The 26,748-nt window shown below is 45.6% G+C and overlaps 1 protein-coding gene and 1 pseudogene across 1 annotated transcript; both read right to left on the bottom strand.

Moving 5' to 3' along the window:
• Positions 1-612: 612 nt before the first annotated feature.
• LOC105058865 (U-box domain-containing protein 44-like) lies at positions 613-5,721 on the bottom strand. Its single transcript, XM_010941923.3, has 5 exons — positions 5,480-5,721; positions 4,389-4,477; positions 3,597-4,156; positions 3,193-3,502; positions 613-2,744 (listed from the first exon to the last, which is right to left on the bottom strand). Exons 2-5 carry the CDS (start codon positions 4,414-4,416, stop codon positions 1,168-1,170), a joined length of 2,475 nt encoding a protein of 824 aa, XP_010940225.1. The 5' UTR covers positions 4,417-4,477; positions 5,480-5,721; the 3' UTR covers positions 613-1,167.
• Positions 5,722-10,364: 4,643 nt separating this feature from the next.
• Positions 10,365-13,886, bottom strand: LOC105059199 (alpha-1,3-mannosyl-glycoprotein 2-beta-N-acetylglucosaminyltransferase-like; annotated as a pseudogene).
• Positions 13,887-26,748: the final 12,862 nt, after the last annotated feature.

Genomic DNA, 26,748 nt, shown 5'->3' with positions numbered 1-26,748 from the left:
CAAAAAATTCAAAATATAAATCTTGATTCTCTCAAGTGATTGAAGGTAGATTTTGAGACTACAATCATGATGAGTTTCTATAGAAACTGAGGTATTAATTTTTTAAAAGCTGTGATATCGATTCCCCTACCAAAATTGCCTCTCTTATACAATTATACATTGTATATTATATGTGCATGATACCACAAACAATGTCTTCAATGAAATCAGAAATCCTCCGAAACCCGGCCTAAACCTGACCTGACCCATGAATGAAATGGGTCAGTTTAGATGGATCGGAACCAAGTTGGGTAGTGTCAGGTCAAAAATTGACACATCTAGTCTTCACCAAATTTTCAGTCCACCTTGGTATTTTTGTTTGAGCTTTGGTTAATGTTATCTCGATGATTTAATACTTGCCTTCATTATTTATTTGATGCTACAATTTTGGAAAGACAGCTGATGAGTAGTAGTCTTTCTGCTTGCAATAGAGCATATTTGCCCCCTTTGCACATGAACTCGAGAGAACTTGCTCAAATTTTAAATCTGATCCTCATCAAGACATTGCAAGGAACCAAGCTTATTGAACTTTTCTTTTTTGGAGTGTAAAGGTGGAGGAAGGGAAATTATACAAGAAAGGAGTCAATGAGGGTTACAAGAAAGGAGGAGTCACCGAGGAAATTGTACAAAGGCCAAGGCAGCCAAATTTCCTGCTATAAACAGCAAAGCAGAGAGCAGGAGAGATTGAAAGCTGCTACAAAGTTGCAGTCAAAAGCTCCAGGCTGTTACAAAGTTGTTGATGCTTACCTTCTATCTTGAAGCTCCATAAACAATTCCAGCTATGAAAACAAGCTTATTGAACTTAGGCAGTTGTTAAATCTGATTCTAGTTCAACTTCAAGAAATAAAAAAAAGGGTAATCTCACCCACCCACCACTTTCTAATTACAAGAGGAAAAAATTAAACAAAAAGCAAAAACCTCAGAACCAGACCTTGTTTCCAGGTTTATCAATTTTCTCACTCATGGAGTAACACCAATCACCCATCATGATATTTGAAAACTAATTCAATGAACATAAGAATTAAAATCTGAATCCCCAACCATTTTGTGGAAAACAAAAGAATGAAAAATGCTGAACAAACATATAGAGTTAACAAACTAAACCCTGTCTCATCCACCTTGTATGTATCAACTTCTCTTCAGAAAAACATCAGAGAAGTTAGGCAGTCTGTCTACATGCTTCAATGCTCTCTCTGCAATCTGCTTTGTCACGTAATCCCCATGCCGGAAAGCTTCGATCAGGGCTGAACCCACACTTTGATCCCCTGAAATCTCATTGGATATATCCTCTGTCCTTAGAATCCTCTCGACCGCCCAAACTGCTCGGTGGCGGAGCATCTCTGTTCGACTTTCGAGCAACACGTCAAGTATCGGTCTGATCCCATCTGCCTCACACAACACCATCACCCCTTGCTCAATGTCCACCCCATCATCCAGCAGAGTGCATAGTGCTGCCAAGGCAGCCTCTACCACCTTCTCATTTGCATGGTCCAAACAAGCAATCAATTTCTCCACTGCTTTCCCTTCCAAAAGACAGAAGTTCTCCTTCATGGAGCAGATACCATGGTGGATGTGACATAGTCCGGTTACCACTGGTGGTTTACTAAAACATGGGAATATAGAGCTACACCATCCTGGTTCAGGGGTCTCTGGAAACCTGGTGAGATGTCTGGATTCCTTTGCAAGCTTCTCCAATGCCATAGCCGAAACCATTTGTACCTTATCAAGGCCATTCATCTGAAGTAGATCAGTAAAAAGTGAAGCAAGATTGTGATCACGAGCGAAGGCAACAAATTGAGGTTCATCATGCAAGAAGTACGTGAGCCTTGAAAGAACTCTCACTAGCCCTTCAAGAAAGGGGGTGACGTATCGGTTGCCTCGAGTTTCCCCTTGCCGGATCCTTACTACCCTGGAAATGATTATGTTGAAGGCCCCTTCTTCCCAAAGTTGCCCGGTGAAACCCAAGTCCCTTTCAGGAAGGTTGGCTAAGAGACTAATGGCAGCTGCTTGTTCCTCTAAGATCCCATTGCTTTCTGAGACTAATGTAATCAAGCCAGCAAGCTGACCAGCAGCACCTCGAAGGACATCAGCCAGCTCTTGACCCATGAAAGGTGAGATGTTTTGTAGGAGCTTTAGGGAAGCCACCTGGATGTCTCTCTGTGGAGCTTCAATGAATTGAACCAAACTGATGGCAGCACCAGAGCTCTTAATGGCAGAAACAATTTTTAGAGCTGTCGTCGAAGAACTAGTTAAACCAACAAGGACTTGAAGAAGCTTGCACTCAATTGCAGGACCGGTGTTGCTGATGAGATGAAGTAGGTTGTGGACAATATCTTCAGAGACCAAATTCTGGTTGTCATCGTTAAGTGGGATGGCCTCAAAATCAGCAGAAGAAGCCACAATATTGGCAAGAATTGTAGCAGAAACCTCTTTCAATCTCATGGGAAGCTGGTTGACGCCGACAGCAAAGAGGTCTTTGATAAGAGGAGGAAGGATTCCTTCTTGGATTAGTATCTTGGCACTTGCCTCGTATGATGAAATCTGGTTCAGCGCCTTGAGAGCAGCCTCTCTTGCCTCGATACCTCCAGTTTTCATGACATTGACCAGTGATGAACCCACTGTTTGGGCCACCAAGAACTTCACATCATTGGCCAAAACTAACTCCCCAAGGTATGCAGCCATGGACATCTGCATTTCAGGTGGACCTGCATTAGTTTACAGATTATTGGTAAGATAAGAGCTGAAGGATAATTCACTGGCATTTTTTGATTGAAAAAAGGGGAAGCTACTTCTGCATAAAGAGTCCCTATTTAGAGAACTTGCTGCTACAAGTAGTGTCTCATATACTAAAAAGATAGCTTTTAATTAATGGAAACTAGTCAAGACATATAGCAGTATCCTTCCCTGTGAAACTATATGCATCAACAGACAAGCTAGAAGCTATTATCAGGCCAAATGAACTTGACATTAGTATGATGCCCGCACCCACAAATGAGGGGGAGGTAGACCATTAGAAAAGCAATTGATTAATATGAAACCTAGAGAGAGTAGATAACACATTCAAAGCTTGGTTTGAGATATCATCAACTCTAACCAAGATAGTACATCATAAAGGATGCAATAGCAGGATCATGGATAAGAGGCAGAAAGCACCTTCAAGGAGTAGGTTAAGAAGGGGCTGCAGTCGACCATTTTCAGCCATTTGCCTGACATTTTCGTCGCACTTCTCCAGGTTCACCAGAGTCTTCTCAGCTTTCTCAACAATCGAGATGTTTTCTGATGTACTACTTGCCATTCCATCCAATAAAAGTATTGCTCCATATACACCACCAATCCTTTCACACAGCAATTCAGATTTTGAAAGCTCATATAACAGAGAAACAGATAATTCCCTCTCCAAAGGATACTCATGCGACAAGAACTTTATAACCGTGCGAATGTTGTCTCCTGCAGCCACAACTTCCTGCATAATAAGAAAGAATATGAGAACCAACCTTTAAGGATGTGGATCCATGAAGACAGAAAGTTGCAAATAAAACTGCAAACCTTAGGACAACCTTATTTTCATCATTGTCTTCTGCTACCATACGAAGAGCTTCCAGTGCTTTGCATCGCACTCTCCTGCTGCTGCTCCTCAGCATGTTAGTGATCATTGTAATTAAGTCTACGTTGTGCACAACATGCTTGCTTGACCTATATTTCTTGCAAATATGCACAATATATTTTAGAGCTTGCAAAACATCTCTTTCTGAGCTTTCAGAACAAATTGATCTACAAGCCATATCAAGTTGAGCAGCTTCATTCCTCTGGATCCATTCTTCAATGGTATTTCGTAGAGCTATACTAGGGTTCAATTCAGTACTACTAAGCTCCTTCAATGTCAGCGGGCAAATGGGCATCTTTCCAACATCCCTGCATTCCTGAAACCACTTCTCGATTGCTTCACGCTCGAAAGTATGCCCATTTTCTATGGTAACAGGATCCCGCATAACTTCTTTCGTAAGAGGACAAACAAATGCTGAAAATATAGGTTCAATATGTGATTTTCCTTGATAGCTCTCATCACCTTGTTCAACACTGTGATAATCTTCCTCTGATGTCAACTCCTCTGTAATCCCTGCAACAATAATTAAAGCTTTGTTATAGTGTTATTTATTTATTTATTTAATCTTTATTAAGAAAGAGTTGGCAGGGCTATCCATTTCATTAAGAGAATGAAATACAAGAAAAAGAAGCAAGGACAAAGAAACTAACAACAAAAATTACAAACTGAAGGAAAAGCAGAGGGGAAGCAACAATCCAAAGATTCCAATTTCAACAAACAAATATAAAAAACTTTGGCCACTCACAGTCAGATAAGGTCCGAATCTGATCCATTTCTGCGAGCTTGATCTTATCAACCAGCTGAGCTATCTGGAGACTCTTGTAGCGCTTGCTACTGTAAATAGCAAATCTCCATTAGAATAAGAAATTCAGAATCAATTCCTTACTCTAATTTGATTAATTTCACAGTGGCAGTGGAAAAAATTCGATAAACAACTCAAGGATGTCTTTAGTTCACATGAACACAAACAAAAAGCAAATAAGAACAGGATCAGCTTTTGAGAGGATGGGTCAATGCCCAGCTAGTTTGATCAGTTCATTACTTTCTTGCTACAACCAAATCACACCGCTCAAGCTTGTCTTCTCCAACCTCCTCATCTACCACATGTCTGCATTTTTTTGGAGGAGAAACGCCATCCCCATTTTAAACTTGATTTTCTTAAGAATGACTTAATGTTGTTGTTAATTTTATTATGCCTTACCATTTCGATTTTAACATGGTATTAGTCACCAAATCTTTTTCCTTTTGACCCCCTTGTACTCTAGTAGTGCTAAACCTTCTTGATTTTTTTCTTTTTTTAAAAAAATTTTGGCAACCTCAACTTTTTCTCAAGAAGAGCATGCCAAATATCGGCGTCAATTAAGTCCCAAATATCCAATGTTTAAGTTCCTTTTTTTCCCTCTCTTCGATTGTTCACTATGACCAACCTAATCATATGACTAACTATGTTTGATTGCTTAATTCTTAAAAGGGACAACTGTCATCTAATTCTTATCCCAAAAAAAAAAAAAAAAACTCATATATAGGTTTCTCATTTCAAAAGGAAAAAAAAAAACGAAATAAATAGTGGTGTTCATCTTCTAAAATTCCATTCCATAAACTGGAAACACCATAAATTTACCTCCACCAGTTTTGATTCAAAGATCTTTCTCACATACTAATGAAGGGGCTACAAATAAAACCTCAGACCACATTGAACTACAGGCATTAAGAAATGGAACAAAGAAGCAACCAAAACAGACAGAACAACACGGGACAAGGCAGAAAAATCTTTAACAAGAACGAAAGAAAGGCACCAAATTATAAATAAATAAATAAACAAAAATCCAATCTTACTGCTTTTGACCTCCTCCTCTTCCTCCTTATGATCTTTCTTGGTGCTCCTTTAGAAATCCTAATTCCCCAGCCATGCTCGGCTTTCCTCGAGCTTGTAAAAGAAAAATCTCAACCGGCTTCGGGGAAGAAGAGAGAGATCCAGCGACGAAGAGAAATAGAGAAGGGGAATGAGGCCAAGAAATGGCGGTTGACACTTGGAATAAGAAGAGAACGTATGGCCCGGGTGGGTTGGGGTTTGTGGAATGTGAAGGACGTCAAGGGTGACGAGAGGAAGAACAGGTAAGCGGATGTCAAATTTTTTTACTTCTAGTGGCAAGAACAATAACATAACGTTAGATTAGATTGGATTCTGCTGTCTTTACTGGGTAAAAACTGGGTCGGGGTTGGTCACAAGTTTGACTTCTAATTTCTTTCAAGTTGTACTACTAGATTGAATTTTGCTCTTGTTGTCGGAAACTCTCCATCGTCCGTCGGTTGATCTCTATCGCTTGCATTCCCACGGAAGCTTCTACGTAGACTCTGCTTGTGCTTGTGGTTCCATAGGTTTAATAAGGATCTCGGTTATACACATGGAGAGGAAGAGAAGATACCATTTTTAAGAGTAATAAGGATTTAAAGCTTTAAGGTTCTAAAACTCTTTGTTCAATTTTAAGATATGTAGAAATTATATATATATAAACTTGAATCAATATAGATTTTAGACAAACTAAAGCTAAACATTAAACTCTGATTAAATTGGAAGGGTGCCAACAACCAGACGTGCAGTCACAGCTATCCAAACACCAACGACTTACTTCCTTTGGCAGGTGGGTCTATTCGTCTCCTTTCCTACCAACCACTGCAGGAAAAGCAGAGTCTCGAGTGTATCACGGAGACCATGGACGGCGTAAAAAATCCGACATAAAATATACGTCTCATCCATTTGATTCATATAATTTTTATTTTTTAATATATATTTAATATCTATAAATTAATTTTTTTATTTAAAAAATTTATATAATAAAAATATTTTTATTTTTTGAAAAAAATTATGATATCGCATGACATAATATAGTCCAGAATGTCATAATATGGTCTAAAATATCATAATATGAGATGGATATTTTTATCTAATCATTTTTCAATACACATTTAATGCCTGCAGATTGATTTTTTTCATTTGAAAATTTTTAATGATAAAAATATCTCTATTCTTTAAAAAAAATTATAATATCCTGTGCATATTATAAACACAGGATGTCATAATATGGATATAAAATATCATAATTTTTTCAAAGGACATGACTATTTTCATCATACGAAATTTTTAAACGAAAAAATCAACCTATAGATATTAAATGCACGTTGAAAAGTGATGACTATATGGACTAATCGGATGAAACGGTATACTCCACGTTGGATTTTTTACACCACCCGTGATGCGCAAAGAATTTCACATGTATCACAATATGGGGTTGTTATCGCTCCCTTTTGTATTTTTTAAGAGATGGAGAACCACTCCAAGACTTAGAACCTAAAAACCCAACTTGTCGGGACGGGTTTGATCAACTAGTATAGTCTTTCACTATCCTCCCTCTCTTTTTTTTTTTTTTTTTTTTTGGAGTCAGAGTACAAAAGATCCCACGAAATCGATGGACATGTCTTGTCCTATCTCCAAATTCAATTTTGGAGTACTCTGTTATATAAGATGCGATCCAATCTACTGTGCTATTCGCCTCCTGATAAGCATGTCGGACCGATACCACAACTAAAAGATGAAGAGTAGTCCAAATATCATGGAGAGAGAAATGGACCTTAGCTATTTCATGTTGTCTCGGATTCAATCGATAACAATGGTAGAATCTCTCAATAATTTTTTTTTTTTTTATAATTTTTATCTGGTATAAATAATTCTGTGCAAACAGCATGAAACTCAACTCCCGCGACAGAATGCTCAAAAAAAATAAGAACCCCCTGCCATCAGCATTCTAACATTCGGGCCTTAGATGACAACGCCCGCACCATTTTTTTTTTTTTTTCCCCTCAAAGCATGCCTAAAAAATTGGATGTACAAATTAATTCGTCAATGGTGCGCTGTTAAGTAATTTTATTCAAACATGTTTAGCCGTAGGCATACCATGGCCACAGCTCTCTCTCTCTCACAAAAGATTTCACAGTTCTGTCATTTTGTCAAGCAGATTCCAATAGTAAATTAAATAGTTATGACCTTCAGTCCTGCATAAATATCATGTATTAAAATCGGAGCCAGCTAGTGTTTTCTCTGCATTATATATGTTCCACCAATCCATGGCTCTATTTTCCGAGGCCAACTTTGTTAGCAAGTGAGCTTATGATATCCCCCAAACGAGCATGGGTTAGATTTGCAGCCAAGCAGGTCAAAAAGCGAAAAAGCTTATATCGAACACAACTATCAAACAGTTGAGCTCAGAAGATATACTACACAATAATGATTTCATTACCAGTTTCATTGTATATATATTTCACACTCCACCATCGATCACCAAAGTTCCGGCTGTCCATCTAAAACAATTGGCCAACCAAATTAATTTTGTAAGCCAATGTAATAGTTTATAGTTGGTAAGATGCCTTAGAAATTTATTATATCTACCAATCTGTGTGCAAGAGGACTATGTGGTGGGTGTAGAAATATTGTCCTATTTTCATTGAGGACCGGGAGCGAAGTCTCATTTCTAAATGCCAATAATTCACCCTTTATTGGTCGTTTTGCGCGTAAACGGATAGAGATAATAACTTAGGCCACCTTAATATGGCATCATGTACCTCCAAATGTTGGTCTTATTTGTGATGTCAAGCTGATTGATAAAACAAAACAGACAACCAGAAAGAACTTTAGTTGATCAAGTCAAGATCATCGATGCAGAAAACTAAGCCATTGTCCTCCAAATGTTGATATAAAATGCTTTGTGTTGGAGATGACACCACATTTAACATTTATCTAAGCAAAAACAAATGGTTTGGTGCCAGCATACATGGGTTAGTTTCTATCAGGTTTTTAATAGAATAAACATATAAAATTATCAATTATACATTTATATTTTGCACAATAGGAGACGTTTTTAAAAACTCATGAAGTTGCAAAAGATTGGCAGTCTACCCATGGTAGAACCAAAGCTGACTAGATATCAAGTGCACTAATCCTAGAGGGCAGGTGGAATATGACAATAATTCGTAAGACAGACCTATATGATGACAGGAAACCTATTTTTATACTGGGCCATTGTGACAGCACCTTTACTTGGTTAGTCTATATTTATCTTTCACTTCCAGTATGGGTTGGGTAGGTGCTTGTTATCACATGTTATGCTTCAGAATACAAATCAGCACAAGATCAGCCATCTATTTGTTCGATTTTACCAAGTTCCAGTCTCTTGCAGCCATAACAAACTAGACCGATCAGAGACTGGTACTCAAAACATAATTGATCAGTTCAGAACCATGGTTTGCCTTTGAAACTTTATATTTCATAACATATTACTTGGATCTATGGGATCTATGCCATCCACAACAGTCTTAAAAGAAAAAGAGATGTTGTTTCCCTGCAACAAACTTTTGGGGAGTTCGTGCTGCATGACCTTCAAAATATCAAGCTATCCACACCACTGTGCAGAAGTACCAAAGCAGTTGTGGAAAATTAAGATATAGAACAAAGCACAGGGGAGAAACATCAAAAGATCAACAAACTTGGTACCTGCTCTCGTTGTTGCTTTCTGTACTTCTGATAACTTATCATCTTGCCTGCATCAAGGAACTTTGTAGAGCATTTTGTGCTGTGGCATACAAGTGAAGATCTAAAATGGGTGCATCTGACCGGCAAAAGACAATGCAAGTAGACAAAAAATCAGTTAAGGCAATTTACTCGTGAGTTATGCTGCTGAAAGATGGATCTTCGGTGTTTTCTCCAAAGCCTGTGCTCTGCGTTGGTCCATCCCTTTTGTGAATATCTGCAGACCTCGCAAGTGATGCTCAGCTGAGTTCCATGCATGAATCCATCCTTAAATAAGGCTCAGTAGTCATTCCAACCATTTCTAACAACTAGATATTTTCATTCATCAAAGATTGGAGCTCTAGTAAAAGCGGTGATGTGTGCTCCGATGGTCAAGAATGCTCTATTCCCAGTAGCTTGAGAGAATCTGGACCCACAAGAAATATATGCCTCTTATTCTTCCTATATCGAAAGACTACTACTCCGTTATATGGTGTGCTTGGAATGCCATCCTGGAAAAAAGAATAAGTTGTTTTTGACAAGCAGAAATTGATAACGGTAAATAGATATTATAGCATTTATTCAAGGCTGTAATGTTGATGAATCTTAAAGATGGTGAATGCTATTTTTATTTATTTAATGCAACGATTCAACCATGAAAAACAAAATAACTTAGGAACATCCTACAAATAAAATGAGAACAAGAAAGCAATATTGAAGGGAATGAATTCTACTACAGGAAATATAGTTGATATAAGAAACAGAAGATACCACAATATGGCAACAAATTGTCCAAGATTCAACTCTCAGCTCCTTTTATCTTTAGTACCGAGGAATCAACTGCTCCCTCAACAAAGATTGATGTGTTTCGATATAGGTGCATGCTAACTGGGATATGTGACAATAGCAATCGAGTTTTTGTCGACTAATATTAGTTTTAATAGGAATACAATTTCTGATTGATCATGAAGTTATGGTTCTTGTGGAAGGTGAAACTAGGGCACACATATGCATGCATTTGTGCATATGTTGCGTGTATGTGGACCATACACCTGGGGGTGCATGCTTGCATTTAGATTACCCATAGAAAGCCAATAGTTAAGCAAAACTAAAACAGGAGAGGAATTGCCTTCCATTCTTCAGACATTCCAAACTGACAGGCTAATGGTTCAAAATCTCTCTGTCACTAAATTTGATCCGCACATCAACAACTACACTGTCCACCTTCAGAATGGCATCAGGTCTGTTGACAGGTCAAGCATTGGATAAAATCCTGGCAAAATGATTTAAAGAATTGTCCTGTCAGTATCAGGAAAAAAAGGGATTGTGTATCAGATTAATCACATTACCACAATGTTAATTAAACAACTAATATTACCTTCATCAGTTAGCTTAGATCCACTGATTTCCAATCAGCCTTTGGTAGGAATCAATCAAAGATGATATGTATGAGATAAGAAAGAATCATCAAAAACTAAAGTGAAAAGACGGTTAAAAAATCAAGAGCAAATTATTTTTACCTACATGGACATTTTTAGTTTAATAGGCTCCAGGTATTATTTATAGAATTGCCCCATGCTAGAACCCTGTAATAAAATCATAATATGCAAGTCAACAGTTTACACAGCATACCAGTTCAGAAGGAGAAAAGGTGAAGTAACAACCTTGTTAACGCAGATAAAATATAGCCATCAACTTTCATGCTCACCACACCACAAAAATAAATAAAGAAATAAATAAAACCTTACATGCTCACCAAATTTGCATGTTCTGCAAACTTCTGAATGAATACATTTACAATCTTTGTGTAGCTCTAACCTCATCCAGTCATCCTCAATGAAGAATTTCCTGAACAAGGTTGACTAAAGTTTGAACCTAGACCAGAAAATTGTGAAACAAAGTATATGCTTTAGGCTACTTTGATGATGCTCATCCCATACAGATTTTGTCAGCTTCCATCCAAGCCCAGGAACAAAATCTGAACGGTAAAGAGTTTCTGCATAATGTACTGAGAAACAGCTTGCACAAATGCTTTTCAACATTCCAAGTGAACTCAAAAAAATAAATAAAGAAAGAAAGAAAAGGACTTCGAGGCAATAACTATAGAATAAAAACAAAAGAGAAATCTTTTAAAAGAAAATTACCAGGATCATGCACAAATGCCACCTGTCCATTATCATTCCAGGAAGAAACAGCCATGATCGTTCTTCAATGGTACCACACCAGGGGAAATAATGGTGCAAAATAATTAGAAAAGGATAGTTAAGAATGAACTCTCAACTTCTGAAGATATAATTTTTCTTCAAAAAATGTTTTGAAGTTTTGATGAGCAAACCAACATGGAACATGCTTATCCTTTTCGAGTAAAGCAGATGCGGCCTCAAAAACAGTCAAAAAAATCTGGTGCAATTTCCATACCATCTGTTTAGCAATATGAACTCTACTTTTTACGATGTTCACATACAAAAGCAATGCAAAAGGAACTAAAGATTAAAACAACCATAAATTAGCACCTTCCAGTATGACAATTCGACTGAAATTATGCTTGGTGAATAGCTCATCTAGGCCCCACTTGCAATGTCCTGGAAAAGCAAATATTCTTAACCAAAAAGAAAAATGGAATGGACAAGAAATACAAAACACCTACTTGCAATCTTGTAGTATGCTATTATTACACCAGGTCTTTTGGTATGCACTGGTTCAGAATCCAAGTGCTGAAATGTATAAAATAAATCATTTAGCCAGACATAAATGGTCCTCAGAAGCTAAGTTGCGTATATCTCTAATCAGAATATCAAGCTCACATCTAATACCATTTTCATACCTTGTGGTCGACATAAATGGTCAAAACATTTTGTTAGACCCTGCTTACCTCCCAGCAAATAACAAATAGTGATGCTTTAAACTATCCATTCATTTCTTTATTATTGGAATGACAGTGTAGGGACAGCTCCAAACTCATGCCTATTGCACCATGCTAATATGCTGTTTGCGGTGATATACTGTTAGTTGATGAGATAAGGTCAAATTTACGGGGAAGTATTTGGAAGATGATGGCCTAGAGATTGATAAAATTCAAAGTACAATAAGTGCAGTTTCAAAGAAAATAGAACGTAAAATGAGCACAAAATTCAAAATGATTTCACTAGACTTCAAAAGATACCAACAATTTTCATACTTTCAACCAAAATCACTATGAATATGAATAATATAATGTACTCTAAAATTATGTAATAAATGTATTATTGGTTTGTTTCATTCTTCTCTAATCTTTTCTGATTCTTCAACATCTTATAATCTTCTTTAGTTTTCATTTTTTTCTTCAGCTGACACTCTGGAACTTGAGGCAAAACTATTGAAACCAAAGTTCATTGTGCCCAACCAGAAATGGAGTGAAACGAAGTTTCTAAACTTTATTTGTGTTATACTAGAAAACACTACCGCAGAAAGTAGATATATGGAAGATTACAGATGTGAGAATCTTAACAAAATAAAGAAGAAGAAGAAGAATAGAAGAATGAAAAGAGAAGAAGAATAGTGGAGAGAAATAGTAGAAAGAAAGAGAAGAGCAGGCAGCCATTGACTAATTCCCTTTTATTAAATAAAAAAACTAACACCCTCATTCAGCGTTTAGACACTCCAACTCCCCCACCATTATTAGATGTGGATGAGACGTTTTACGTGCCACTGGGACTCTCCAGTACAGAAATAAACTACAATCATATCTCTCTTTCAAATCCTAAGAGAAAAAGGAAAGGAATCTACTAATTGGGGACCAGCAAAGCAATTGCATGGTCCTCAACAAATCTGAACCAAATTTCAATTGGTTTTTTGACTAAAAAGGATAACTTAAGGTCCCAGCAACCAACCCCTATTGACTTCTTTAAAAATGATCATACATGGAACATATGTTGAGATTTATTTGCAGCCAATCCATGCTCCTGGGTTGCACCATTAAAAGGGCATCTGTGATTGCAACAATTGACGACAGATTGACATAGATTTGATTTAAAGAGTGTAGGCATGTGGAATGAAGAATAAATGACGCCTCGATAGGTAGTGCTCAGACTTTGTTTAAGAACCAAAAAAAGGAGAGGAAGACTTTGACATGAGCGGAATCTGCAAGAAAGTATTTTAAAATTTTATATTTTCGTAATGGCACTAGAGACATGTAACCGTTGACAGAAATACTGAATACATGAGCATTGAGATAAAGTTTGATCATTATGACCACAGCGCCCCTTGTCTATTAAGTATTATATTACTTCTCACTGGACGAATGACAGTTGGTATCAGAACAGGTTTGCTCGAGTGAAAAAATTTTTGGTCATTTGAGAGCCAAAACATTGAGCGTGGGGGTGGTGCTCATGCGAACGGGTGGTAACATAGAAGCTATCCGTGAGAGATTGTCCCGGTTGGAAGCAATGCTCGGTGTGCCTCCAGCTCTTTGGCACTCCGCATGCCATTGAAAGGCTTTGGATCAGGGACTTTCATCTTGACGGTCGCATCCCCCCGCGAAGGATTTTGCAGCAACGTCTTGAGGAGTCGGACATCAAATTTCATTTCCTCCAATTGTTGCTGCGCCATTGCCAAGACTTCCTGCAGCGGAACCAATATGGCCAGCGAGTTCTCCACTTGCGACAACAAAGGTTCAGCGGCTTCAATTTGAGGCACACCGAGCATTGCTTCCAACCGAACAATCTCTCATGGATAGCTTCTATGTTACCACCCGTTCGCATGAGCGCCACCCCCATGCTCAATGTTTTGGCTCTCAAATGGCCAAAAATCCCTTCACTCGAGCAAACCTGCTCTAATACCAACTGTCACAGGGCTGATTCTCACCCAGAATTTTTGCAAGAATGCAAGCCTTGTGCGGCACTAGACCCACGTCTAGTTCAACCTCTCAGTACTCTCCTCCCACAAGGGACACGATATCAAGGCACATAAGGGAAATATCAAAAGATTTTCATTATTCCAATTCCCACAATACACTGGATAATAGAGACCCGCCCACAGTCTCTCAGAAATCCCACGCTTACCCACTCTCTTGGTTCTGCAAACCATCAAGCATGGCTTACATAGGCGGTGGACAACTTCCCCCAACCGCTGGGAACCAACTCAGAACCGTTCCCATCTGTTTGGAGGGCAACCGCTCTAAGGAGTTGGGAGCCAACTGCTATCAACTCCCCAAACTGCTGCTAGACAGCAACTGACCAAGGCAACCGAAGGCAACTGTCGGGCCAACTCAGAATCCCGTCCAACTGCATGCCAAGGCCTGGGCTGCATGTGCCCAAAGCCAGGCTCGGGTGCCACCCTGCGCACCCTTGCGAACTCATGCGCACACGCGTCCGGCCGTGCGCGCCCATGCGCAGGCTGATGCCACGCGCGCCCATGCGCGGGCTGATGCCACGCGCTCTGCTGTGCCGTTGGCTCGCGCGTCCTGCTGCCACGCGCGCCCTGTGCCGCACACCTCCGGCACCATGCGCATTCCTCTGCGCATCCTGCTGCCGCGCACGCCCTGTGCCGCGCGCGCCCTGTGCCGCACGCCTCAGGCACCAAGCACATCCCTCTGCGCATCCTGCTCCGCGCGCGCTCAGTACTTGCCGCGCACACCCTGCTGCGCGGCGCGCCAGTGCGCTACCATGCGCACCCCAGCGCGCACTCGTCCATAGTGCCACGCGCTGCTGCATCTTGGCACCTGTCCGTTGGTGCCAATACTCGGCCTGGCCATACGGGCACTAGGCCATGCCTTATCCTTGCAAAGCTCCGCCAAGCCTCTGCGCACTTGGGATTGGCACGGTAAAGGCATCAACCCATGCCATCCCAGAAAGCCAGCGTATTGTGGGAATTGGAATAATGAAAATCTTTTGATATTTCCCTTATGTGCCTTGATATCGTGTCCCTTGTGGGAGGAGAGTACTGAGAGGCTGAACTAGATGTGGGTCTAGTGCCGCACAAGGCTTGCATTCTTGCAAAAATTCTGGGCAAGAATCAGCCCTCTGACACAAACCATCGTCGAAATATTTGACTTAAGAATCCATTTTGGAGTATCAGAAGAAGTTATGCACCTCTAACTCCTTGACTAACCAAAGTGCACCTTAGATCATCCCAATCTGATTTTCCATGAGTGGGCTAAGCATATCAAGATTGACTGCCAATAGATTCCTCATCAATACAATGCCTGCACCTTTTCCTCATTATTATCTCCACACGGGGATCGAAGGTACAAGGATCTTTAGTCCTGCACTATTTAAGCTACTCCTTGATAACTCCCCATGCTAGACCTACCATTGGGTGACGGGGCCCCCTAAATGTGAACGTAGACATAGCATGCCTTTGATGGAGTCTTTCTATATACGGGACACCCTCTTATCTTAATAGATACCAATAATTCTAGGTTTAAAGACGAGAAAAAGAGAGGAAGGAAGGAAAAGAAGGAAAGGAAGGATGTAAGAGAAACCTGGATGTAGATGAAGGCAGCAGCAGATTCGGACGTTGCAGAAATCTCTCGCCATTTTGGACAACAATAAAAGAAGCTCTTTTATTCACCCCGGTGCGAGGAACTTTGAGTCAACAATTATCATATAATATCCAATACGTAACGGTTAATGATGACGCTAATAACAAATCAGTCGCAATTCTAATTCTCAAAAAACAGATTTTTATTTTGTTTTTAAATCTGTCTAAATTTGATCAATATCAACCTCATTTAATCAAATCTCTGAGATCATTTCCAAAGTTGCAGTAAATGTAGATCCAAACTTTTCGCTCCTTTTATCAATCTTTAACACATATATCGGATAAATCCGCGACACATGCAACAATTTCCTTAAAAAATAAAACTTGGTGCATATCCAGCACTTCCCAAGTATAAACACTTCCACAAAAGTAAACAATAGTAGCATAAATGATGCCAGCAAGCAAGACATCATTACTAGTGTTGCGGCCAATCCCCTCATCGCCTGGTCGTCGGAAACGAGCACCTGCAAGGAAAGTCCACACTGACCGGAGATGCCTCCGGCGGGGACCCTCCGACAGTCAATTCAGAGAGGAGACTAGGCAACAGTAGAAAGGAATCAGGGGAGCTCAACGAGAGAGAGAGAGAGAACTAGAGAGGGAAGTTCAGGGGCTTCGAAAGAACCTCCTCGCAGCACTGTTGCCTTCTCCATTTTATAGTAGGGTGCGGTGCGATGTCGCCATTAATAGTGCAGACAACTGGGGGAGTTATCAAATCGTCGGAGGCTGTTAGAATCGCCGCGGACTGTCAGATCACCGTGGGTTGTCAAATCGCTGGGATTAATCTATGTCTTTGGCAGGACAATGTCCCAGAGCGGCTATGCCGCATGTTTTTGTCAGAACGGCGGCCCTCAGCAGTCGTACGATGTTTGAGGGAGCTGACCGGCTGGGATGTCGGGTGAAGACCCAGGGACCCCCCCTCCGACAGTTAGTCTGATGCGTTGCGAAAGTCGGAGGTCGGGCTCCGTCGTTCGGCCAGTCGGGGACAGAAAGGGTCTGCCCGACCGACATATCTTCGGTCGAACGACGTCGGCAATCATCAGTCGGTAGAGTCGGGTGCCGATCAGGCGGGCCCGACGGTGAGTTGGCGTGAGAGGGGCCGGTCGGTATATCCTAACAGTTGCCCCCCACTCCTAAGTCGGATGACGTGACAGCCAGCATCCTTGCGTGGGCGGCGGCTTCGGGTGAAAGGAGTGAATATCCATCGCATTAAGCTTCGACTCTGACGACCGTACCATTGATCGGTCCGACGCCTGACGCCAGACGTCCCATCAGCGTCAGGCATCCTATCGGGAATAGGAACCGCCGTTTCCATCGTTTCTTCGGGGACGCGAACCGCCATGACTTTTCCGCCACGTGGCGGGGGGCCATTGGACCGAATCCATCCAGGTGGATGGAGGCGACGTGGCCTGATCTGGGGGCAGGTGCATCGAATCGTCGGATCGAGAGAAGGCCCAGATGCTGCCACGTGTCATGATCTGGGAGATTTTCGTTGGGCGCGCTCTCATCCCGACCGTCGAGGGGCACTATATATACAGGGTCACCTGCATCCAAAACCCTACTTTTCAAACCTGTTGTCGAGATTCTGGCCGAGCGGTCCCTTGTCTCAGGTAGCTGCCTCCGCTTCCTTCCTTAGAGAGTTTTCTAGGAGCCTTTATTGTCTTCTGTTTTTTCCTTGCTTCCTTGAAAAGTCCTTCCTTCTTCTTCTCATTTTTTTTTTATTTCGATTCTAGCATCATGGCCAGAACCTCCCCACGAGGAAGTCAGTCGGGGAACCCGACTGACGATTCTCGGTTGACCCCGGAGGTGGAGGTCTCTTCACTTTCGAGGCCGAACGTCGATCGGCTCCAGGAGCAGTACTGCATCCCGAAGCAGTTTCGGCTGTTCGCCCTTGGAGCTGATGGTCGGGTTAACAACCCGCCCGCGGGTCAGGTGACTTTTTACGTCGAGGACCTCCGGACTGGTCTTTGCTTTCCAGTTTCAAAGTTTGTCCGAAACGTGCTGGACTACTACAGACTGTGTCCGGCGCAGCTGGAGCCGAACTCAGTCCAACTGGTAGTCAGCTTTGCTCTGTTGTGTTGGCTTTTGCCGATCAATCCTCGTATCTCCCTCTTTCGAGCCTTTTTTGTTCTCCGACCCCACCCTAAAGCCCGAGTGTGGTGGTTTTTCAACCCTCGGAAGGGTCTTTCCTTTATCACCGGTCTTCCATCGTCGATTCATGGATGGAAGAATCAGTTCTTCTTTGTCTCTTCTCCCGTTCCTTGGGGGTTTCCTTCCCGCTGGGGGGACCCCCGAACCCAACCAAATGAGAACAGTCGGGTGGAGGCCGGGGACCGAGAAGACTTCCACCGTCTGAAGGACATCTCGGTGCCGAAGCAGAAGGAGCTCGTCACCGAGCAAGCCCTATATGACGTCGGTCTCAGCTCGGTTCCTCGCCTAGGTCTGTTTTTCTTCTCTCTTTTTTTTTTTTGGTGCTGATCCTCTGTTGATGTTGCAGATATGCCATCGAGGGTGAGGTTAACAGAAGCCGATGTTCGACAATATGCAGCACGGAAGAGGCCGGCGCATGGAGCCGAACCATCACGGCCTCCCAAGAGGCCACAAGTAGCACCGCCAAGCAAGCCGGCGGCGGCGGGAGCGGAGCCCAGCTCTGAACGAGCATCGGATCGGGAGCCGATCATCGCACTGTCAATGCCGACAGTGCCCACCGAAGTCCCGTCCGAGGAACGATCGGCCGAGAGAGCAGCCTCACCCGAGGGACGGCGACCAAGGAGACAGTCGAGGATGTGCCGGCCACTCAGCCGGCGGAAGAGGTTCGGGCAGAGGCACGCGAGCCCGATCAACCTGCGTCGGCGGTCGCTGTGCCCTCGGGAGGGACCCAGTCGGGCTTGAGTCTGCCCTCCCTTTCTGACGTCAAGGCCTGGGTGTCTGAATGAGGGAAGGCCCCGATGGCGCCCGATGACGACAGGAGGTCGGCCGGACGTGGCACGTCGTCCGATGCCCCACTTCTCGAAGGAGCGTCGGCCCTGGCCAACCACGACTTGGCCAGGAGGCTGTGCAGGCGATCATCCTTCCGGCTGACCATAAGGTCATGAAGAACCAGCGGGTATCCGACATGCTTTCCTCCTTCTATCCGACCATGATCCGGGTAAGTCTTTCTCCTTTACTTTTCATTTTCGTTGTTATCTTTTATAAGTTCGATCTTTTGATGGTTGGTCTTGTTGTTCACAGATGATTTATAACATGTCCGAGCTGGAGGCTGGATATCGGAGATTCGGCGATCTCCGGGCGGCCTGAAAAGATAAGGCCATGGCCGCCGAGGCCGACAAGGCGGTAATGGTCGACCAGCTGAGGCAGTCGGTCGATCGGGAGGCCCGACTTGAAGAGAAGATCTCCCACCTCACCAAGGAGGTCTCCCGACTTAACGGCGCTCTGGCCGCTTCGGGGACCAAGCTGCAGTCGGCTCGTGAGGACGCCAAGCGGAAGTCCCGCACTGTTCGCCGGCTGCGTCGCGAGCGGGACGACTCCGTCAAGGAACTCAAGGCCGAACGCAAGTAGCTCCGGATAAGTTTGGAGAATCTCGCGAAGGCCGAAGAAAACTTATCCTCCACCCAGGCTGACACAGACATAGCGAGGGCGGAGGTAGAGTCGGCGAGAGAGGCCATAGGTCGGGCCGTGGAGGACTTCCACGGCTCCGATGAATACCGGAAAGAACTTCTAGAGAGCTCTCTCGTACCGAGTGGGGTACGAGGACGCTCGAAAAGCCATCCGAAGCCTATATCCGGAGCTAGATCTCGGCAGCATCGTCCCTCCAGAGTCGGAGGGCCAAGCCGCGGGAGAGGTGGCCGACCCATCGTCGGGGGATCGCACCACCATGGAGGCCGACGCAGACCAAGCTGCCGAAGGCGATGCGGCTCCGACTCCCGACGCTACCTCGGCCCGAGCGGATACGCCGACCGCCCCCGGACTACTCCCAGTAGAGGAAGCCGACTCCGGCGAGTAGTCGGAGCTTGTTCTATCTTTTTATTTTTGTTTAGTGTACTTGTAATCGGGCTTCGGCCCAATTTTGTAAACTTAGTTCAAATTTAAATGATATTGAAAATCTTTCAAGTCTTCTTTCTCTTTGTGTGTCTGAAATGTGTCTTGCATGTTTCGCCGAAACACCCTTAGGCGTATAAGTCGTAGGCCTGATGTAGCTAGCTAGGACGTTCGGTAGGATCCTGGGTAACGATCCAGAATAGTCGATAGCGCGCCATGGTAAAGGCAGAGCGAGCTCTGGCTTTTAGATCGGCCTCCCGACTGTTGTATGACCCGACAGTCAAGAGTTTAAGTCGAGCGCACGTTGCCCAGACCTAAGTCGGGCATATTCGTCGAGTCAGGCATCGTTCGTCCTTCGGATGCAGCTCTTTGACCTGATCATTGTCGGGTCCAATAGTTGGACAATGTTCGGTGCGTTTAGTAGATGACAAGTCGGTCATCCTGTGCCCGATTCTCTGTCGGGCGTATGCGCCGCGACATGCGATAAACGGTGGCAAGTCGAATACCCTTCGACCGGTCGTGACCTGGTCAGTGTGTTGCGAACGCGACATTGGTCGCATTGGCTTTTTGCCTTTCTTGATCGGAGCCAAGTCGGCAAGTTAGCCAGTCGCCTTGCTCGGGTGCTGGCTGTGGAAGAGGCACGGCTTAGACTTAGGGAGTTCCATCGCCATCACCGGCCTTCCACCAACGTAGATATTTCGGCCGTTGCAAGAGTCCGACGCGCCATCGGCGATCGATCCGCAGGATTCCAGTGGAATGCTGGGCCCAAGTTGTGGCATCCGAATTCGTACTACTAGCAAGCACCGACGCACCGCTGGAGGGCTGAGATTCTAGACTCCGAAGTTTTGAAGCTGAGTTTGCATTCCGAACAAGGGCACAAAGAGTTTACTGATAGTACAACTTCAGATTGTTGGCATTCCAAGTTCGGAGAATGGCACTTCCTTCTAGAGTCTCCAGTCGGTAAGCTCTCGGCCCGTAGGTGTCCGCTACCTTGTAGGGTCCTTCCCAGTTCGGAGCCAACTTTCTCTGGTCTAGAGGCTTCGAAACTTCTGCCTTTCTTAAGACCAGGTCTCCGGGCCTGAAAAGCTTCGACTTAACCTTAGTGTTATAGTATCGGGCCACCCTCTGTTGGTAAGAAGCCATACGGAGTTGAGCCTCGCACCGGAGTTCGGGTAGGAGGTCCAGGTCGGCTCTCCGACACTCGAAGTTGTCCGGCTCTTGGTACTGCTCGACTCTAGTCGACGGTAGCCCGATCTCGAACGGGATCATCGCCTCCATTCCATAGGCCAAGTTGAAAGGAGATTCTCCGATCGAGACACGGGGTGTCGTTCGGTACGCCCATAGGACGAAATTCAATTCTTCGACCCAGAGGCCTTTGGCTTCATTCAGTCAGATCTTTAGTCCATGCAGAATAGTCTGGTTGGTCACCTCGACCTCGCCGTTGGACTGTCGGTGCCCGACCGAGGTCAGTCGGTGCGTGATATGAAATCTCGCGTAGAACTCCTAGAAGTCTCGGTTGTCGAATTATCGTCCATTATCGATGATGATGGTATGCGGTAGTCCGAACCTGAAGATGATAGACTTCTGGATGAAGTCTTCCATCTTTCGCTCAGTGATCTGCGTCAGGGTTCGGCTTCCACCCATTTAGTGAAGTAGTCAATTGCAACGACTATGAACTTCCTTTGATCGGATGTCGGAGGGAAAGGACCGAGTATGTCTATCTCCCACTGGGCGAAGGGCCATGAGGCGACAATAGGAGTGATTTGGTTGGCCGATCAGTGTTGCAGGTTAGCGTACCTTTGACATGGCTCACACCTCCGAACCAACTCGATCGCATCTTTTCTCATGGTGGGCCAGTAGTAACCCTGCCGTAAAATTTTGTAGGTCAAGGATTTACCCCCCAAGTGATTTTCGCAGATCCCTTCATGCACTTCTCTGATAGCGTAGTCCGCGTCAGTCGGTCCCAAGCACCTGAGCAAGGAAAGGGAGAATGACCTTTTGTAGAGTCGGCCATCCATTATCACATATTGGGAGGCCACCCATCGGAGTCGCTTGGCTTTCGTGGGGTCTTCAGGGCTGGTTCTGTCAGTCAGATACCGAACGATCGGATCCATCCAGCTTGGTTCGGCTGCTAGTTGCAGCACCTCCTCGGCCCTGTCGATGCTCGACTGCTCAAGACTCTCCACTAATGTCCGACCCAAGGCGTCGTAAGCTGATGTCGCAAGCCTGGAGAGTGCATCGGCCCGAGCATTCTCCGACCTGAGAATGTGGGAGATCTCGAAATACTTGAGGTGTGTCACGAGATCTCTCACCTTTTAAAGATATTTTGCCATGATCGGGTCTCACGCCTCAAAGTCACCTTTAACTTGCCCCACGATCAGTTGGGAGTCGGAAAAGACTCTGAGGCTGTCGATCCCGAGCTCCTTCACTACTCTCAAGCCAGCGAGGAGTGCCTCATACTCGGCTTAATTATTGGAGGCTTTGAAGTCGAACCGGAGGACATACTCGGTAACCACTCCCTCCGAGTTGGTGAGCAGGAACCCGACCCCGCTCCCTCGAGCATTGGAAGCTCCGTCGATGTGCAACACCCAGGTAGACCCGGGGTCAGGTTCGGAGATTGCAACTTCTCCGGGGCTCCCGCCCCCCGATCCTTGGTCGGTCGTCGGGCACTTCGCAATAAAGTCGGCCAGGACCTGGACTTTCAAGACAGGTCATGGTCGGTACTGAATGTCGAACTCACTGAGCTTCATTGCCCATTTCGTCAGTCGTCCTGATGTGTCGGGGCGACGTAATATCGTCCTCAGGGGCTGGTCGGTGAGGACCACGATAGCGTGCGCTTGAAAATACAGACGAAGTCGTTATGCAGACACGATCAGGGCAAATATCATCTTCTCCGTCTTTGAGTATCGAACTTCAGCTTCGTGGAGCACTTTACTGGTGTAGTATATGGGTTGGTGAATTCGGCTCTCGTTCTCCCGGACGAGCACTAAGCTAACCACCTCTGGGGAGGTTGCCAAACAGAGGTACAGTATTTCTCCAACTTCCGGCTTTACAAGCAATGGCGGAGAGGCCAGGTACCTTTTCAGATCCTCGAAGGCCTACCGGCACTCATCCGATCAAGAGAAGTCCTTCACCTGTCTCAGGGTCTTGAAGAACGGAAGGCATCTCTCTGTCGATCGAGAGATGAATCGGCTGCGCGTGATGATCCTTCCGTTAAGCTGCTGTACCTCCCTTTTGGTGCCCGGGTGCCGCATGTCGATGATTGCCTTTATCTTCTCATATTTAGCCTCAATTCCTCACTGAGAAACAAGAAACCCGAGGAACTTCTCCGAAGTCACCCCGAAGGCGCATTTAGTCGGATTTAACTTCATCCGATGTCATCGAAAAGTGCGAAAAGTTTCTTCGAGGTCTTGGACATGATCTGAGGCCTGCGCACTTTTCACAAGCATGTCGTCCACGTACACCTCCATGTTGCGCCCGATTTGGCCTTTGAAGACCTTATTGACGAGTCGCTGGTAGGTGCCCCGATATTTTTCAGTCCGAAGGGCATTACCCTGTAGCAGTAAAGGCCCTTGGCGGTCACAAAGGCCGTGTGCTCCTCGTCTTCGGGCACCATCCGAATCTGATTATATCCGGCAAAGGTGTCCATGAAGCTGAGCAGTCGATGGTCGGACGTCGCGTTTACCAGCTGGTCGATTTTCGAAAGTGAAAAGCTGTCCTTCGGGCAGGCATGATTTAGGTCGGTATAGTCGATGCAGATCCTCCACCTTCCGTTGGCTTTTTTCACCATGACAACATTGGCGAGCCAATCGGGTTACGTAGTTTCTCTGATGAAGCCCACCTCGAGTAGCTTGTCTACTTCCTCGTCGATGGCCTTCTGTCTTTCAGGAGCGAAAAACCGCTTCTTCTACCTCACCGGCCTCATTTCAGGGTTGATATTGAGTCGGTGAGTCATCATCTCCGGGGGGATGCCGGACATATCCGCTGCCGACCAAGCGAATACGTCGGTATTGGCCTTCAGCAGCTCTACTAGCTGCCGTTGCTCAGGGTCGGATAACTGAGATCCGACCCAGACCACTCGTTCGGAATTTCCCGCTATCGGGATGGAAACCAGCTGTTCGGCCGGTTCGCCCCGTTCTTCCTCCCCCCGTTGGTCCAACTTGTCGGCCGTCAGGGAATCCTTTGTTTTATTACTTCGAGCAGAGATTTGGAAGCATCGTCGAGCGAGCTATTGATCCCCGCACATCTCTCCGACTCTATTTTTGGTCGGAAACCGAACCAGCAGGTGGTAAGTCGAGACTATAGCTTTGAGGGCGTTTAGCCTGGGTCTTCCAAGTATGGCGTTGTAGGCCGAAGGTACTCGGACAACTGCAAAGGTCAGGTGGATGGTGCTTTGTCATGGTTCGGTTCCGACCGTCACGAGAAGAGTAACTTCTTCTTCCACCGCGATGGCTTCCCGGCAAAACCCACCAGGGGCGTGGAGACTCTTTCGAGCCGATCAGCCGACAGTCACATTCGAAAAAAGATCGAGTAAAACAAAACATTAGTCGAACTTCCATTATCAACAAAAATCCTTCTTACATTATAATTTGCTGTTGTTGCCGAAACAACAACAGCGTCGTCATGGAGAGTTTGGATTCCCCGAGCATCCTCATCTGTAAAAGTAATTACATTATGTTGGCGTAGCTTCTTCGTCGGCTCTCCTCCATCAGTCGTCCCCGGGTCCAGTCATTTGGAGATCATGTTGATGACCCCGACCGTGGCCTGATTGTTCGCTACCTCTTCAGTCGGTTGGGGTCGTCGGTCGGGGATGGGTCGAGTCGACGGTTTCCTTCAAAATTTTCTGAGATACCCCCGGCATATGAGGGCCTCAATCTCATCCTTGAGTTGGATGCACTGCTTGGTGTTTTGGCCGTGGCCCCGATGAAATCGACAGTACTTTCGTCGGTCGAGGCCTTTTGCCTTCAAAGGCGGAGGCCGTCGCAAATATTCTTTCCCTTCGATCTCCATCAAAATCTGCGCATGAGGAGCAGAGAGGGGAGTGTAGGAGTCATACCTGAGACGCATCGGCCTTGGACTTCACCGTCGAGGCGATCTCGGGCTCCGTCGCTGGGGTGAGACCTGTTTGTCGGTCGGAGGCCTGCTAGGCTCGACAGGGGCCTGACCTTTCCTTCGCTTCTCCTTCGGGCCCTTGGCCTCAGTCAAGCGCCGGTCGGAAGCTCCTTCGTCTGCGCGCATGTATTTATACGCATGCTCCAGTAGTTCGGCGTATGTCCGGGGGAGGGTCTTGTCCAAGGAGTATGTAAATCGGAACCCCCTTAGCCCCCTCTTCATGGCTGAGATAGCCATGTCTTCATTGAGGTCCCGAACCTCGAGCATGGCCGTATTGAATCGCGTCACGAAGTGTCGGAGCGTCTCGTTTTCCCCTTGCTTGAGGGAAAAAAGACTGTCCAAGGTTCTTGGGGGCTTCCGGCTGGTGCTGAAATGGGCCACGAAAGTATGCTCGAGCTGTCCGAAGGAGTGGATGCTTCCTGAGCGAAGGTCGGAGTACCAGGCTCTGGCGGCCTTACGAAGTGTGGCGGGGAAGCCGATACAGAGAAGGGCATCGGTTGCCCCTTGGATCGTCATGAGAGCCTTATAGCTCTCCAGATGGTCAATTGGGTCGGTGGAGCCGTCATAGGGCTCCACATGAGGCATCTTGAACCGACTAGGGATCGACTCGTCGAGGATGAGTCGGGAGAGAGGTTGGGCGGTCTGGAAGTCGACGTCGTTCGAAGACTTTTGCCCGTCCACCTGAATCTGGACGAGCCGACGGTCGATTTCTTCGAACCTGCGTTCGTAGTCGTCAGTCCGTCGGTGCTGGGAGACCCCGGGGGTGGAGTCTCCCAACGAATCTGAGAGAGAGGCAGATGGTGTTCGCGGCCGCTTCTCCTTCCTCGCTCGTTCCAGTTGGGAAGGAGACGGTCGTCGGGACCGATGGGTGTCATGCCGTGGCCGCCTTTCCTCCTCTCGGTGGGAGTGCTGTGACAGCTGCTCTAGAGGAGGAGACGGAGACCGATGCGGGCGTCGGCGGCTGCTCCTGGAGGGCATCGGGTGTGCCATCGGTTGCTCCGCCGGCGAGTGCGGCAACCGGGTTGGTTGTTGTTGAAGGCTGTTGACTGCATCCGTCAGCACAGTCATCTGCCGTACAATCACCGTAATTTGTGCCTCCATGGTCACCACAGGATGCGGAGAGCTAGGCTCCGCCATGGAGGGTGGAGGAGAGGTCTCTTCCCGACGGGAAGAGTGCCTCGCCGATCCGGTGGCTCTCGATTGCTGAGCCCGGATTCTTGTCATTCCGAAAGAATTTTTCCAAGCTATCCGGCAGGTCGGACCAGCACACGACGGTCTCCCCCTTCCTGGCGCGCCAAAACCTATTGCGGCCAATCCCCTCGTCGCCTAGTCGCCGGGAACGAGCACCTGCAAGGGAGGTCCACACTGACCGGAGATGCCTCCGGCGGGGACCCTCCGACGGTCAAATCAGAGAGGAGACTAAGCAACAGTAGAAAGGAATCAGGGGAGCTCAACGAGAGAGAGAGAACTAGAGAGAGGGAGTTCAGGGGCTTCGAAAGAACCTCCTCGCAGCACTGTTGCCTTCTCCGTTTTATAGTAGGGCACGGCGCGGTGTCGCCATTAATGGTGCAGACAATTGGGGAAGTTGTCAAATCGTCGGAGGCTGTCAGAGTCGCCGCGGACTGTCAGATCGCCGTGGATTATCAAATCGCTGGGATTAATCTATGTCCTTGACAGAACAATGTCCCAGGACGGCTATGCCGCATGTCTTTGTCAGAACGGCGGCCCTCAGCAGTCGTACGACGTTTGAGGAAGCCGACCGACTGGAATGTCGGGTGAAGACCCAGGGACCCCCCTCCAACGATTAGTCTAATGTGTTGCGAAAGTCGGAGATCGGACTCCACCGTTCAGTCAGTCGGGGACAGAAAGGATCTGCCCG

This window comes from Elaeis guineensis, chromosome 16, assembly GCF_000442705.2.
Source record: "Elaeis guineensis isolate ETL-2024a chromosome 16, EG11, whole genome shotgun sequence".
NCBI classification, from domain to species: Eukaryota; Viridiplantae; Streptophyta; class Magnoliopsida; order Arecales; family Arecaceae; genus Elaeis; species Elaeis guineensis.
Note: the sequence above shows the minus strand (reverse complement) of the source record. Positions and strands in the feature narration are given on the sequence as shown.